This window comes from Ambystoma mexicanum, chromosome 2p (genome assembly GCF_040938575.1).
Source record: "Ambystoma mexicanum isolate Mex_15411 chromosome 2p, UKY_AmexF1_1, whole genome shotgun sequence".
Taxonomy (NCBI): Eukaryota; Metazoa; Chordata; class Amphibia; order Caudata; family Ambystomatidae; genus Ambystoma; species Ambystoma mexicanum.
This window is the reverse complement of record NC_090923.1, coordinates 1409996120-1410013778: the sequence shown is the minus strand read 5'-3', so window position 1 is coordinate 1410013778 and position 17659 is coordinate 1409996120. Positions and strand designations below refer to the sequence as shown.

Here is a 17659-nt window from a genome sequence, read left to right as displayed (position 1 = left end):
GTGTCAGAGTGTCCGGTGTGCCGTGAATACTGTGAGGATTTCTTGGGACTGCTGCTAGAAATCACTGCTGGAAAACAATTTTTTTTTTTTTTTTGTTGCTGCCTTGGAACTTTACATTGGAGTCTGCTTTCACTTCGCAGACACAGGAGTCTGCTTTCACTTGCGTTGCCCTGCCTGCACTGACGCTCCACCTCCCTACGCCTGCTTGCTTCATAAACCGGAAGTCAAGCGAAGCGTAGCGGAGTGTGTCAGAGTGTCCGGTGTCAGGTGGTAGGTGGAGTGTGGAGTGCTAGACCCCAGCGCCGTAAAAGATCTTCTAAACTTCAAAACACAAAGGAAGGTAAGCCTTCCTTTTTTTTTTTTTTCTTTTTCTACACGGGTCATCGGGATTAAGTGAAAAAGAGCACGGATATAAAATGCTCTTAAAGAGAGACAATGAACAAACTGGAGGGGCTGAGGGCACAGCTGGGGACACAGATATCACCTGTTCCACCCCCTCATGGGCTGCGGAGGCAGAACTACAGTTGGAGGTCCCTGATCCCCTATTAAATGAAAACCCTTGCCCCTTTAACATTCAAGTGAAAATTGGAGCAAGCACAGCTCTATACATAGATACCGGGCTGGGGGCACCCAATACTGGGGAAACGCCCAAAGTCACGGGAGCCGCCATGGATGACATCGTAATTGTAGCAGGAAGCCTACAGACGGCCGCTGAGCATTCGGCAAATCAGGTCACACAAAAAACCATAGATAAACCAGTAGAAACCCAAACGCAAAATCTGGTCAGTTCGCCAAATCCAACAACATGGAACGTTTCTACTATTGAGCATTGGGCAAGCCCAAATGAGGCAAGCATAGGTGACAACACCAGTCTAGGGCCTGCATCCAGTGGGATAGAAAAATCAAACTTACCAACATCGGGGGAGCATCACATACAGAAGATCCTGAAAAGAAAAAACTCAAACTCCGAGGCAGAAGAAGAAAGGCCGTGGATGGAGTCGGCAAAGTCGGAAGGCTGTGAGGGAGCAAACCCAAGGAACCAGCTTAGCCCCCCAGCCAGATATACAGTTAAGAGGACGAAATACCCGACCAACCAAAAGGAAGGTGCCCCCAGAAGCATTATATGGAAACCATTTACTGCAGGACCATTGCCAATAAACCTAACAAAAGGGGGGACCAAAACTCCAACCATCACAAATGGAGGAACCATAGTAACCCCAGTAAACGTAGGACAGACCCTTAGCCTCAGTTTTGGCAGCAGGAGCTCCGCCTGTACGAATCAATTAAAGAAAACGACAGGAGTGGAAATATCAGACGCAGTTTTGTTGGAAACGTCAATGGACATGGAGAACGCATTAAGAGATAAGTTTACAGGAATCAAAAATGTTGACAAAGCAAAAGGAACGAGTGCCAAAGTAGCTACTGAAGACAAATTGACGCAAACGTTGCCACCAAACCAAGTGGGAAGCGTAGACCAGGTCATATCAGGCCGAACAATGGAAGACAATTTCCTAATGGTCGCAACTTTGTCAGGTGTCCTAGCACCCTTCATGAAATTGTACGAGGATATCGCGGACACACTAAGAGATCATTCTACAATACTTGCTATGGTTCACACTAAAACAATATTTGTGGAGGGCTTTATCTCAGCAATCCAAAACAACTTGGACAACAGTACCGCCAACGTCACCCAACTGCTACATGACATAATCGAACCTATACTAAAAGACAGAAAACTAGGGAAGTCAAATCCAAAAAGCAAGGAACCAATAAGGAAAGACTCTGGAATAATGACCACACAAGAGGTCATCCCAGTCATAGAAAAAGAAAACAAAGCTGGATCCAACGAGCAAGAAAACGAAGGAGAAAGGTCCACGGCAACACCGGTAAACGTAGAAGAGGTCGCAGAAACCGAAAGTGCGTCCGTCACGGGACCGCGAGCAGCCCAAAGTGAAGAGAAGGGGGAGGCAAAACAAAACGAAGACGGATCCACCCTGGCCGAGGACTGCACCAGCAATAATCTTTTGAGAGAAAAATCAAAGAGCACATCATCTGATCCAGATATAAGAAACGAGCCAACGAAATCACTAGAGACTGAAGTGGAAAAAAAACCCTAAACAGAAGTGCCAGAGAAGGGCTAAACAATTCTACAGAAATAGTGGAGGCTATCTCTAGTAAAAAATCGACAACAAGGCCTGAAGACCCCACCACTACGGATAAGTGTTGGGAGAAAGGAAAGAAAAAGGGGAATGTGTGTGAGATCTTCAAAACAAGAGACACAAACACAGGAGGGAAAAAATCAGATAACCAAATAAAAACGAAGAACAACGGGCCCGCAGACAACAAATCAGGGGGTCATCACAAGATCACAGGACCCACTAAAAACAGAAAAATCAACCACCAGTAAAAGCCACAAGCAGTAGCAAAAGCCAGGCATTTATGAAAAATTTGACAATACCAAAAGAAAAACCTAGTATAATTGACCAGCTAAGAAACAACAAGAAAAAGGTCAGAACAGAACAAAAGACTGAAGGACAAAAGATCTTAGAAATCGAAGAAGACGATTGTCCTGAAAATGACCTGCTGGATCTCTCTACATACCCGGTCTCAGATGATGAAGACAAACAGGGAATAAGAGGCTTCGAAGAGGTAAATACAGAGGCAGAAGACTCCTTGAGTGAGGAGCATACAGACTATAGTGAGAGTGATACCTTATTTATAATGTCAATGCAGACCGAAAACGAGACCCAGAGAGACAACAAAAAAGTTCCAGATACTCATACAGAAAAGGATACATTGAGAAAAAACCGGGATCTAAGTGAAAAAACTCAGAAGAGTGAACGTAGAGGTCGAGAAAGGAACGTGGGGCGGTCTGAGACCCGGAACCACGGAACCAGTCGGGAAAGTGAAACAAGATACAGCAAAAAGCGGACCGAGATGGAGGAAACAAAAAGAGGGGGAAAGAGACCTACGGCATCGACTGCGCAAAATAAGTGCTGGTGACAGTTATAAACACCCGGGACTTGTCCTAGAACGTATCCTTCATTATGAAGACCGACTAATTCTCAACAGAACCAATGTAATAAGATTACTCCACCATATACCGGCATTAAGACTAATTACAACAGACGACCTGGCGATCGTGGAATTCGTCGAGGAAGATCGCACTGATAAAGTAATTCTGCACACAAGATCAAATCTGGTGAGACAACTACTACTGGAAGAAGCCCCGCAATTAAGACCAATGGGTTTTGACTTACAAGAAAGTGACGAAGTCCTAAAAACCCAGGAGAGAGTAAAGAAACACTTGGTGAGACAGATCAACAGAAAAGACAGAGAGACCAGTAGTGTTAAAACAAATAGAACATCAGCAGTGAGAAGGGGCAACCAGAACACACAAAGCTCAAACAATAGAAGTCAACATCAAGGAGAAGAAAATGAAGCGGCAAGGTGGAAATGGTTGAAAAACATGATTGATGACAAAACAAACACCCAATAACATAAAACAGTAAAAAGTGTGGGTTCATGGAGCCTGGGAAGTTGGAACACTAGAGGCTCTAACCACCTTTTTACTAAGGGAGCGCTTCAAAAAGAGAACTTTAGTGTGTTGTGCCTACAAGAAACATGGCTGTTGCAACCACCGACACTGGAAGGTTACGTGGTTCTGCTAAATCCAGCGGTCAAAGGTCAAAAAGGCAGACCCATGTCAGGCCTACTTATAGCCATCAAAAACGATCTGGATTGGCAAGTCCTGGAGGAGTCAAACCCAAATTTATTCATCCAGATGGTAGTGTTACAGCTGGACAAAAAAGCCAGTAAAATACTAATATTGATCAACATATACTGGAACCCAGCAAATTTATCAAACAAAAACCTACCAGATAAAATAGCAGAACTAATTGATGAACAAAGAGAAAAATGGACTGATCCAATATTCATATTGGCAGGAGATCTAAATTGTTCATGCCTGAACAAGGACAACCAACCCGAATACGATACAACAACTGCCTCAGCAAACGAAAAAAGAGGAACAATGTGGAATCGTATGGTACAATCAAGGGACTGTGTCGTTCTGAATGGAAAGGTGAAGGGGGACCAACCAGCAAAACCTACTTGGAAGGGAACACAATCAGTAGAGATCCTGGATTACATTTGCATTTCAAGCAACTTGTCAGATAACCTCCAGACCTTGAAAGTAATCCCAACAGTAGAAAGTGACCACAATCTGTTAAAACTGACGTCCAAAAACATAAGCAATAACAAGATTGGAACCTACAACCAGAAGGTGGTCATAGACCAAAGGGGTATTAAATTAAGGATCAGACCAGAGAAAACAAGAGAACTAAACCATAACCTAAATCAAATGATCTCGACGCTTGAAAACGAACAAAGCCAAAAAAAGGATTGACTACACCCCGCTTTTCAGAGCATTTGTTACAGAAAGGAAGCTTGGAAGTAACCATCAAACAGCGACTCACCAACATCAGTATGACAGTCGCATACGAGAAAGGAAAAAAGCATTAAGGAGAGATATTAGACGACTAAAAAAGACCAAACACGACAACTGGAGTAAAGAGATACATAAGTTAAAACAAAAGTACAGAAACTGGTTACACTTAAACAAGAAGACATTGCTAAACCAGGACGCAGAAAGAATGTTGGGGAAAATAAGATCTAAAAACACAGCCGAAATTTGGGCAATTATCAACGAAGCGGCGAAGCCTCAAGCAATAAGTCAAATGAACCCAATAAGTGCTTCATCATGGGTTAAGTATTATACACAGCGGCAAGGGGAAATTTACATCGACCCAAAGCGGAAATCACTGACAAACAAAAATGAGGCAGCAATAGATATCAGTATTGAGGAAATAGAAAACATCCTGAAAAAATTGAAAGACTCGAGAGCCCCAGGGCCCGACGGGCTCACGAATGTAATACTGAAAAGCAACATAGGTGAATGGGCCAAATTCCTTCAACTTCTATTCAACTACATATTAACAACAGAAAAAATCCTGGATTCCTGGCGAAAGGCAGTAGTGGTACCCATTTTCAAAAAGGGTCTCAGAACATCAGCAGACAACTACAGACCGATTGCATTACTGGACGTGGTGGGGAAGGTCTTTGCGTCCAAACTATTGAAAGCATTAAACCACTGGGTACAGCAAAGTGGACGTCGTGATCCTTGGCAATCGGGTTTTGTGAAGGGGAGAGGCACAGCACTCAACATTTTCCTGATTAACTTATTGAAAGCCAGAACACAAAGGAACAAAAACCAAGGAATCTACATCGCGTTTGTAGACTTGTCGAAAGCTTTCGACACCATAAGAAGAGCCAAACTATGGAAGAAAATGGAAAACTGGGAATGTCCTCAGTCACTGGTGGAGAACATCAAGGACTTGTACACGGACACAAGCATCAGAGTCAGACTGGATACAGCGGGTACACTAACAGACGAAATTCAGATAAAAATGGGCTTAAAGCAAGGATGCCCGCTGGCACCGGAACTGTACAACCTGTTCACGTCAGATCTGGAAGATTCATTTGAGTCCACCCGCTGCTTTCCACCAAAAATAGCAGGAACGCCGATTGGGAGACTGCTTTACGCAGACGATATCGTCCTGATGGACCAAACCCAAATCGGCTTGCAAAGACAGCTTACATCATTACAGTCGTATGTGGACTCAAATGACCTGGTTATAAACCCAGAAAAATCAAGAATTCTGAAGTTAGGCCCAGGAAGTAATAAAGCCAGAGGGAAAAAACTAGGATGGTCTCTGAGAAACAAAGAAATCCTGGAAGTCGAAGCATTCACGTACTTGGGAGTCTGTATAGACAACACGAAGAACAATACGCCAAGAATAGCTGGGCTAAAAAGAAAAGCAACCAATCTAGCTGCCCAAGGGAGAATTTTGCGTAAAAGATACTGCAGATTTACCTTATCACCTCTAATAGCCTTTTATAGGATGAAAGTGGTGCCAATACTAACATATGGGGTAGAATCACCAACCCCCTTACAAGCTCAAACATGGTCAATCCTGGAGGGTCTGTTTTGGAGGAAAGCTTTACAGCTGCCTAAATCAGCCCCAATACAGCAGATAAGAAGAGAGCTGGCTCTGACATCACTCAAAACAATAGTGGTATGGAAAACACTAAGTTTCTATCGGAAATGTCTTGAGGAAAACACTATGGGTGGATTTGGGGTGTTGAAAAAAGCCCTAAAAGATCAATCCGATGTAATCCTAACAGACTGGCAAAAGTCATGTCGAGGGATCCTAGTGAACCTCAGCGAGTCAGAGGATGATTTATGGATTAACCCAGACAAAACTAAAAAGAAACTATACATGGCAGATTGGATCGAAACCCAAGAAGATAACTGTAAATATAAAGGTTACGAAGACTTCTGGGCCCAGCCACGAAAAGTGAATCAGATCCCGAGCTATCTGACTTTATTCCCCAATTGGTACTTCCGAGACCTTTTCCTGAGATTCAGATTGAACATTTTACCAACAGGAGAAATATTACAAAGAAGAAAAAGGCTGGACATCAGGGAAAGCTGCAGAATGTGCAAAAAAAAAAAGGAGAGATAAAATCTCTGAAACACCTCATACTACAGTGTGCCGGTTTAAGGAAAGAGCGAGAGCATGCTTGGGGGACATCCTTAGAAGCTACACGACAAGGAATGTCGATGAGTGGTGGAGGACTCTTGTAGAAGGAGAAAAAATGAAAACGACATTAGCACTCATAAAATTAGTGATTTTAATCCTTAAGAAACCAGAGGAGATCAACAACATAACCCAGGACTAATAAGATGCTACCAAGCACTGCTACTAAGATACTGTATACCAAACGTAGAATCATGATGAAAGAACGGACATGCTCAGGTTAAATGTTTCAAATAAGGAAACCACACAATCTGTTTAAATAAAATAAAAAAATAAAAAATAAAAGGAATTGGTGACCGGTCCTCTGGTCACAGCAGTGTCCTATCTGCTACCCTCATGCTGGCCCCTGTGTCTCAAGCCGCAGGCCCTCCTGTCATTCATGAGAAAGCTCCTCCAGTACCTCTCTGGGGTTTAGCAAGGATTTTCTCTAAGATGTCAAAGTGGTGTTACTAGACCACAAGCAAAACTCGGACTGTAGCTGTGGGGTCACCTAAGGGCTTGGTGTGTTATGGCGGCAGCTTTCATGCCAAGGCTTTAGTAGTCAACTGGTGGTGTCCAATCCGGTGGGTAGACTCCCCAGAGTAGCAACATAAACTCTGAATGTTTGATATTTCGTTCTTGCTACTCTCTGCTGCTGAGGGGGTCTGCAAGGAATAATGTTTATGCAGATTATGTTTCTTGTACAAACTCCTTCTTAGGAGCCCCATGTCTCTTTTTTGTGTCCCCTATTTGACATCCACTGATCTGCAGCCACAGCCAGCAAGTTGTGGTCCATAGCTCTGAGATTCTGACACAAGACACTAAGAATCCAAGTATGCTGTGAACTCCATCATACAAATCCACTTTCATAGGATTGGATGTATAAAGGTTCGCAACGATGTATTGTTTCTGAGTGCATGTTTGCAGTGATTGTTCTTGTACTACAGCAGGATTCGGACACGGTGATCCAGGGAGTCTTGATCATTAGCACAATGGTCTCTGGACTTCAGCAGAGGTGTAGAAGATCAATGGGGGTTGGAGTACATTAATAGAGTGATGATTGCTTTACCACTGCAGGATTTGTTTACTACGAACCAACACTTTGAGGCTCAATGCCCTCCTCTTCAAGAAATGGCTCCTCCCTAACACCTTTATGCACAAACCCTCTACTCCTCACCTAACCTAACCTGAGACTGGGCAATCTGCTTCCCCCTGTTTCCTCCCTGGTTGCTTGTAGATCCCTTGCTGCCAAATTGCCTGCACTCCTCCGTTGTTAGCTCCGTGCTGCCTTGTATCTGCTTCCCTCACCATGTACTTATGCCTATGAAATGTAAAGCACTATGTTGCTTCCCAAAGTTAGGTCCACGCTCAATAAATACCCTAATAATAATATTTAAGTATATTCATCTTAAACTAGTTACTCGACTCTTACATTTTCACCACAATTTCTATTCACTTTGACTTTGTTTTTAGCTGTAGCTTCCTGGAGCCAAATCTATCAATTCACTTTGCAGTTCTTTCATGATGTGCTTCTCAGTTTTTCTTGAAGAATTTACCACGTTTGTGTTGCCTAGACATGTGATTTGTGGCATCTGCTTAACTGTCCCTATGTCTTGCCTTAGGCCGGCCATCTTCTATGCCAGAGCTTGCAGACTCTGGTCTGAGAGGAAGGGGTTCCTTTCTAAGGGAGCAGAGAAACCGGCCTTCTCAAAATGGTAGGTTATTTTTTATAACATTGAACTTGTCACATGGTCCCTTCTTTTGCCACACTTCTAAATATGTTCTTCTCTGACAGTGAATCCCTCATATTCGGCCATTGGCGGCCTGCAGAAAGTTGTGAATGGCTTCCCTCAGATCGGTTGTGTAAGTCCCTACTCTGTCGTCAAATCATCTGGGAGTAACAGCACACAAGATTTTAACATAAGGAAGAAAGCTGACCAAGCGGATAACGGTAAGCAGAGAATGGCAGGTTATAGCATATCATCATGACTACAAATAACAAAATCCATTGGCATATTTTAGTTTCTGTTGAGATGGATTTCCAAAATCAGCCCTGTGGAGAGGATTTAGTGAGGCCACCCTGTTATGGTGAACTGGTAGAGACAGAGTTTAGCCAAACCCATTCAAGTCAAGGTAGCAGAGCAGCAAGGCTCAGTCTCAGGAAGGGTGTGAGTGGTCTAGGGTTACCGGAAGTCCACACAGAGCAACACTAATAATTCTAGTTAGACAGGTAAGTGTAAAAAAATACAATACTTTATTATGCCTTTAAAATACACAATAAGAAAGTAAAATGATTGTCACACCAATAATATAAAACAGATCTATACATTCACCCTTATGACAAATAGAATATCCTTTGATTCAATGACCAGTGATACTCGGGTAAGACATTTAGGCACCAGGAATAGACTGTCCCAGCCCTCTCCTCTGGCCACACACAAAACCACCCCTTAGCCCATGAAAGCCACAGCGTTTCCTGAGAAAGAACATTTCATATAATGCATTTCCTGACCTGAGAAGGCAGAAAGAAATCCAAAGAACAAGCAATACCCTTGTGGCCTGATAGCCATCCTTTGGTGCTAGCCACTGTTAGTAGCTATGCGCAGTAAATGCAAAAGTTCACAAGTAAAATCTTCCACAAATGATGGTAATATCACTGCTGCCACCAGCTTTTCCTAAGCATATTGTAAAAGTAAACAAAAAGCCATTACATAAAAAGAGATATAAGGATACACGGTATTGTAAATGCACTTTGCTATAAGGTGATGTGTGCAATGTAGCCAATAGAAGCAATTCACAGAGAGAGAAATAGTAGCTCAGTACTGATAGTTTTAGGGATTAATCAATTTATCTATAAGAATTAGCAAACAGCAAGGCAAGTAAAGCAGAAGGCTTTACTTAGCTCCAGAAAGTCAAGAGTGTTCAAAACGAAAGGGTGTGCATATAAGTGTATGGGAGCAAAGCAGCAAAAAGAAAATCTTTCCTAAAAGTTTCCCATGAATTAGGGTTGTTGAGATTCTAGCAGTAAATATCTGGACTGCAGTATCGATCACTGTTAAATTTAAATTGCTGGGAATGCCTGTTCAAAGGTTAACTGTGGGGGGATATGCAAGGTGTTTGGGGGTGTTTGTTAGGGTGAGCCCTCTCAGCATTGTGTTCAGTGGGTGTGTTTACTGTCCTGTTAGTATGATTTTCCTATATGTTCTCTGGTCAGGGCTTCAGATGACCAACCACAAGTGTATTTGGAGGGTTTCCCTGGAGATAACCCCAAATACCAATTTTAGTGAGACTGAACAATGTGGCTTCATTGTTACGAGAGGAGAGCGCTGGCCAAACTACATCTCACGCAGATACCTACACACAATATGGAAATGTCCCACTGAAACATAGTCTTTATATAAAGATTTACATTAATGTAAAACCTACAATTCCGGTAAGTACTAAAAATCAGAGATACATGTTAAAACCGGTAAAATGTGTGTAGTAAAACAAACAGTAACATTTCAAAATAGTTCAGCAACAAGTTTCTTTTTGAAGTTTTCCTCTCTCTTTAAATGGGACCTGCTGCTCACTAACTTGCTTAACTCCTTTTTGTTTTGGGAAAACTGGTGAGTCCTTAAGGCAACCAGTGTAGAGGGTATCTATCTCCCTATATGGATCACAATACATGGAATCAAGTGTACCCTTCCTTTTGACTTAGTTTTTTTTTTTCATTGTTCCATTACAATCTTTAGGCGCACTCCTCTGAAGCTTTTATTTTTTTACTGCATGGAAAAAATGTGTTCACTGTAGTGCTCAAAATGGCTGGCCGTGTTGTTCAAGCCATGTCTTTGTGAGTTACTGTTTTTACTTTAGTCAGGCTCTGGAGTGTGTCTGTCTGTCTGTCTTGTTTGTTTTGGTATACGTAAGGGACTGCAGACCACCCCAATATACATTCCAAACCGGCGTGAGGTCATGACGGTATTTGAGCCACCCCCATAGTTTGCATGATGCAGGTTTTCCTGATAATCGGTCTGTGGTCCTCAACCCAAGATTTGGTACATCAGGTGAGGATTTGAAGCTATTCTTTTTTGTCGACCACTGTAGCCATGTATCCGACACACAAGACATTCAGGGGGATGCTGAAAGACATCTGCTAGACCCCACTGCCAAGTCTTCTACCACAAGTCAAAGCTTTGTTCTTTCGTAGATAGAAGAGACCTTCTACAGAGCCTCCTTCATTAGAACTGGTAGTCTAACCAGTTTGGAGAACTGCATTGCAGAGGTCGGCTAGTGTCAGTGTCTTGACCATGTCAAGTGGAAGTGGTTAGGCACCCCTCTCGACCTGGGGCTCGAGGCTCACCATGACAAATGTCCTGTCCCAGATGCAAAGAGTGGAGTTGGGGGAGGGGGATGGCAGTCTCAGAAACCCAAATGTGCCACAAATGTCACCACTGGTCTTTATTACCCAATACTATGTCCAAGTACATTTTTTGGCAGTCTTCTCTTTTTTCCAGTTCACAACTCCAGCAGTGCACCTGGGAGCAACTGAGAAAACCTGGACTGGAACCAGGAAAATTAAATCAAGAACTGCCAGGAAATGGACTTGGAATTTCCCTACCAAACAGAAATGAGACATCCAACACCAGATCTCACAATCCCAGACAGCGCCCAGGTGAATGGCGGGCCAGCAGAAAAGGAACTGGGAGTGAGGAGAGCCTGCAAGGGGAGAGAAAGGGAGGCAGAAGAGACACAACCCCTTCCCCCAACTGAATTGGCAACTGGAGAAAGCCACAAGGAGAATGAGCCCCAGGCTGCTACCACACCAGAGACTGTTTCCAAAACTGTGTTGGAAAAGGGGGAGCGGCCTAGAGTAGTTTTTAAAGCCTCTTACCTGTGTAACACTGTCCCTTGGAAACAGACAGACACAGATTGGTTCAGAGTCAGTTCAGCTTTGCAGGCAATAGAAGGGTGAACAGGCAGAACCAGCAAGACCACGGTATCAAAAGAGACAGAAGGAGAGAGGCAGAGTGTGTGTTTCAGGGCTGAAGTCAGGAGGTGATGTGAAGGTGGACCGAGAGACCAGGCAGAGGACAGACAGATGAGCAGAATTGGTAGCAGAATACGGTGGGTGGAGTCTGACAGAGGAGCCTAGGAGGAGAGAAAGGAGAGCAACAAAGAGACATGGGGAGAGTAACATCGGAGCGTGGCAGGATAGGACCAAGTGAGGCCTGAGTATCTGTAAAGTCAAACCCTTCTGTTAAATCACATTGGGGAACTTAAAGCAGGGATGACTGAAATTGTTCCCAGAGCGAGATACAGGTAAGCCGTTTGACTTTAGGCCACCACAACCAGCCAGACAGAACCTTAGACAGTATGGTTGCCGATCTCGAGAAACCATCCTGGGTTGAGTGACGCCTGTGGTAGGAGGGAACGGCCTGCACTTTTCGAGAGAGAGGGATGTCCCTTAGCGAGCCAACCCCCTTTTCCTGCCTTGTGCTTTCCATTGAACAGATCCATATCGAAAAGTTGATGCATGTGCCTGCCCTAATACTGAACAAAGTACTTGTATTATGATTAGGGTTTACAGGGAATACCGAAATAATCTGGTAAATGACCCATGTGATTGTTTTTATATTCCTTAGGGGACTCCAATAAACACTGGTATTGTTTAATTACGCTGGAGCGGGATTCGAAACGCTGTAGTTCTGCGTTGTCTTGTTGACGTATTACCGATGAGCTATCCTCCCAGCCTTTGTTGTTGATCTTTTTTGCCAACTATGGGAACGCATGACCTTGTATTTTAACAAGCCACTAGATGGCACTGTTGAATCAGTCACATTGGTTTTACGCAACCTCTTGCCGGAGCAGTACGATTTGGCGCGGCCATTTCGGCGCCGGACGATTGGCCGCAGAGCCCGTTTTGGCGCGCCCATTTCGGCGCGGCCAGTTCGCCGCGGGTATGTTCCGGCGCCAGGATGTTTTGGCGTGGGCATTGGCATGGGAGGAGAGCTCTCCCCTATACTATAAAGTGGCACAGCTCGATTCAACATGTAACTGTTCCATGGGTGCGCTGTATTACCTGCAACTGGAGAGCGTATGTGCAGTCACGAGGTTCGCTCTCATGGGATTGCCTAGCCATCATTATTTCCCTCAGTTATATCCAGTTTTGCTTGAGGTTTCCGTCTTGCGCCTGTTGGGGGATTGAGCTTAATAACTCCAGAACACTTAGAGGCGACTTGTATGTCTATTGTTTCAAAGATATTCTGGAAGTCAGCCAGAACAATGTTCTTCTTCGCCCTCTTTCTTCTTGTATTTATTATTTCACGTCTACCTTTCCAAGATGAAATGGGAGAGCGATGCTAAAGTCATAAGGCCTTCTTATTTTCAGTGAGCAGAGCTCTCTGGTCGGGCTGCATGGAGTCTCGGCAGTAGATTGCACGTGTTTCAGAGGATGCCTCTTGGGCTGGCTCGAATCGAACGGGATATTGGCTATTTCACCCTCTAAAGTGACGTGTTACGTTTGACGTTCTATGATAATACAACCATTATTAATCTGCGGGGTATTTTTATCTCGTACATCTGCGCTTGTGAGACTATTTTTCTTACTCTTATACAGCTGAACCAGGTAAACGCCAGCTGCTCATTAAGTACAGGGAACTAGAACGATGGTTCTTTACTTGCACTGCTGTGGACCCTTTATATTTACACTGGTGCGGTGTAGAATGGGGTGTACGAGAGAGAAGCTTGCACTCAGCAACCCGTGCAGGACATGGGGTGTACGAGAGAGAAGCTTGCACTGCAGCAACCCGTGCAGTACATGGATTGTACGAGAGAGCTGTGTGATCCTGGTGCACTTCACGCTGTGCCCCAAGCAGTGCACCGCCGAGGCAGGGTGGGGGGCTGGCGTGCTGGCTCTCACAGCAGTTCCTCACGCAGGCTCTGCTCCGTCCCACACCCACATTTCTTTTCAAATGCAACACGTTAACATTTTTTTTTTAATGAATTTAGTTGAATTTAATCAACTTTTTCAATTTAAGACAACAGTTTATCAAAAGGTTTACATATAAAAGACAATGAATTATAAAACATGCAATCATAAGTCCCTACAGATCACACCAAATGGCATACCATCAATTCTAATGCTAATAGTTACATTTGGATTTTGCAATTATTAATCGATTGAAAAGGCAATGAGCGAGTATGACAATCACTGATCCAAAGAACAGTTATCATTAGGAATCAAACTATTTTAGTAAATTTAAGGCTCGCAAAAAGTTAATTGTGGCCAGCCTTATACAGTTGGTAGTGGAAATAGCAAGCCATCTATGCTCATGTCTCATCTGGCTAAAGTAGGGCAAATGTTTACTAAAGTGACTTTGTCTTAAGTTCATAAGTTCAGGACAGTCCACAATGACATGCTCCAAAGCTTCAACAGTTGTTGCATTATTGCAAAAACGACATCCTGAAGATTCCCGCAGGATTTCTTTCCTACGGGCTTGAATTTCACAGGTAGGACATAAATTAAAACGCATGCGCAACAATGCATTCCTGACGGCAGGAGAAGGAGATTTGCATAAGTAGAAGGCCATGTCTCTATAACGCTTTGCCGAAAAAACAGATGGATCAAAATATTTATACTTCAAACACAGATCTCTAGTGTCAATCCAATCCATCATGTAGAATTTTTTCTTAGCTCTATCCGGATCGGTATCAAAGGGATTCATTAGAAATATCTGCATTTAGTAGTATGGTAAGGATGTTTTTAGACCATGTTTTCGGAAACAGATGAGAGGATGACATCAAGTAACTGGCAACTGTAGCTAAAGTTGATTTATCAAGAACAGATAATAAACATTTTCTGAACAGGCTGCATAAGCGCCAGTTATACATTGCCGAAAGTGAGGTCAAACCCACTTCATATCGAATGATTGGGCCTGGAATGCATTGTGGCAGATTTAGAATAGCACGCCAAAATTTTGCTTCCAAAGCATACAGGAGTACCAAATCAATTGCACTGTATTTTTCTAAACTATATAAGATGGTAGGGATGACATTTTGTATTTAGAAGATCAGGGCACGTTTAATGGAGAATTTCCCAAATGTATGCATAATGAGACGAGTCTGGCGGATTGCTGCGTGAATTTTAACTTCAATTTTCATTAACTGAGAATGAGTGTTCGACGATCCGTCAAATAGGATACCCAGATATGTGTAATTGGGAACCACCTCTAGACATATGTGCTCTATTTTCCAAATCATTCGATGACTGCGCTTGCCTTTCGGAGTGTAGACTACGATTTGGGTTTTCTTGTCATTTACTACCAGCTCATTAACTCGAAAATATTGACATAGTGCTGTTAAAAGATTTTGCAGGCCAATGGGAGTTTTTGATATTAGTACTAAATCATCTGCGTACCATAATGCTTTCACCTCAATGTTATTCAATTTTGGTGCATCTGCACGTACCTCCTCAAGTGCAGTTCTAACATCATTAATGAAAAAATTGAACAACGCTGAGGCGAGTGTCCACCCTTGCTTAAGCCCCCGATAAGTGAGGACACCCGTTGATAGAAGCCCCTCAAAGTTCAATCGTACCCGGATGGAGGTATTCGAGTGTAGTGCAAAAATGATGTCACTTAAAGTTGACGGACACCCAGCCTCTAACAATTTATCCATCAGTCGAGGTCTAGAAACTGAATCGAAGGCCGAGTGTAGGTCAACAAACGCAAAGTACATAGGCTGTTTAATGGACTGTGCCTGATGTTTAATGGCGTGAAGAGTTGTTAGGTTTACTGCAGTCCCCAGACCTGCAACGAAGCCTGTCTGCGCCGGATCACGCTGTTTTGCGTTGGCGGTCCATTGATTAAATTCCTTCAACACCAACCGAGAAAAAATCTTTCCCGGCGCGTCTAGGAGGGCAATGGGGCGATAGCATTTTGGGTCTTTACGATCACCTTTCTTGTAGATGGGAACTATTAGAGAAGTACTCCAAGATTTTGGAATTATCTTGGTGGATAAGATGTGATGAAAGGAATTAAACAAGATAGTGGCCCATTCTTCTGGGTTCTGTTTAAGCATATGATTCGTAAGACCATCCGGCCCAGCCGCTCTTAGGAAGGATGACTTACTAATGAAATCCCTCACCGATTCCATCGAACATTCCAGGGACCGAGTATCAGAAGATCTCTGTATATATTCATATTTAGACATGTTATGATCCGCATATAGGTGGGTAAAATGTTCTACCCATTGCGTTTCTGCAACACCATTTATTTGGGATTCCAATTGGGAAGAGGTATTACACTTGTTCAACAATTGCCAGACTTGTGCTGATTTTTTCGAAAAGCAAGCAGACAGGAAGTTTTCACTGTCAACTTGAAATAAACGCTCTTTTCTGGCACACGTCCAATTGCGATATGAACATTTTGCTGTTTTGATGGTTTGAAGCTGTTCTTTTAGCGGCAGGTTGCGAGAATAACGTATCTCTTTTCTTAGTTGAGCTTTGCGTTGGTGTAAAGCTAGATCAAAGCCGTGAGTATGAGAGCGAGAAGGTCTAATATGTAAAAATTGAGCATTTCTGAACGTGTCAAGCACCTCAACATAAGATGATAGTGAATTTGTGCTTTGAAGTCTTAAAATAGCTGTATTTAGTGATTGCAGCTGAACTGGTGACCAATGAAAATGATTCTTGCCGTTATTAAGTATCAGCGATTGTTTAAACCAATGTTTAGTAGTGGAATCTGTTTGACATGGAGACAACCATTGAAGAGACAATATGTGATGATCACTGTGCTTGTTTTATGATTTCGAACTTAGTAGTGTTAGCATATATGCTTTCACTTGCATAGATGTAGTCTATGATGGAACTAGAATTTCCCCTTTCCCACGTGTTTTGCGGCGGGATATCTCCCATAATGGAACCATTCATCACTTTCAGATTAAGATCTTCAATAAAGGTGCTCCATCTCATACTTGCATTGCATAACCCCTTATTAGATGCAGGAAGACATACAAGATTTAGGGCAATAGTTTCAAAAACTGATGATAAGGCATGATAAAAAGCGTTATCAGTAATGCCCGCAGGGTTACGATAGAGGTTTATGAAAGCAAATACATGAGGTCCATGAGTGATTTTGACCACCTGGATGAATCTATTCGGCAAAAGCCATTCCCCAATTTGGACATTTTTGCTAAATTTCACAGCCACCAATAAGCCCGCAGTGGGTCTACCTTTATTGGAGGACACTGCTGGGAGGGAACAAATGGTATGATCATCCCAAGTGGGGGCACGTACCAACCACGTCTCTTGCAAGGCTATAATATCATAACTATTTAATTGAGCATTTGCAGACCACTGTAAATGTGAGTGCCCTCTGATATTCCAGCTAGCCAGAGAGATAGTTTCTCTCTTCTCAACTGTTGGTGGTTATAACATGTTTTTTGATATCAATCTGGTCTGTGGGCAGTTAACCTCCGTGCAAAAGGTGCAAGAGCATTCTATGGTCGGAGTCTGTACTGATATTTCATTTTGAACTGTATTTTCTTGTGTAGGTGGTCCAGCAGGGTCTAACGCGAGAAAAAAGCCCTAATTAAATAGTTCCATTTTTGATTTCAATAGAGCGTTCCGGACCAGTCCCGATTTAATCCATAATCTTATTTGCAAAAATAGATTATTTTTGCAAATAAATTCAATCTGGTCAAAATCACTCAAGGACAAGTCCTCCAGGGACTAAATGTCTCCAAAGATGTTCAAAACACTAGAGCCACACAGATCATATTTCGGAAAAGGGCCCTCACGACATTTTAAGATTAAGGTGTGGAAAGAATTGAAACGCTGTGTTTTGATATCTTTTTGGTTATGAGCTTGAGTTTTGGACTTCATACCAGAATTCTCATTCGAATTTCTCATGTTTGAGCAAGAGAAGGAAGGATTAAGTTGGGCCCTCGACACTGGAGCGTTACTTGGACGGCCCAGGGACGGATAACGACGGTGACACTCCTCTTGAGCTTTGACAGGATTGGATAAACCAGGAACG

The 17659-nt window shown here is 43.0% G+C and overlaps 1 protein-coding gene across 8 annotated transcripts in view; it reads left to right on the top strand.

Annotated features, from left to right (window-relative positions):
• Positions 1 to 17659, top strand: part of LOC138567561 (uncharacterized) — a 2466350-nt gene that overhangs the window by 2137499 nt on the left and 311192 nt on the right. For all 8 annotated transcript variants that reach the window (XM_069645900.1, XM_069645903.1, XM_069645902.1 and 5 more), the window contains 2 exons: positions 8264 to 8356; positions 8437 to 8592. In XM_069645900.1, the coding sequence (XP_069502001.1) occupies positions 8264 to 8356; positions 8437 to 8592 (249 nt within the window). The remainder of the gene's footprint in view (positions 1 to 8263; positions 8357 to 8436; positions 8593 to 17659) is intronic.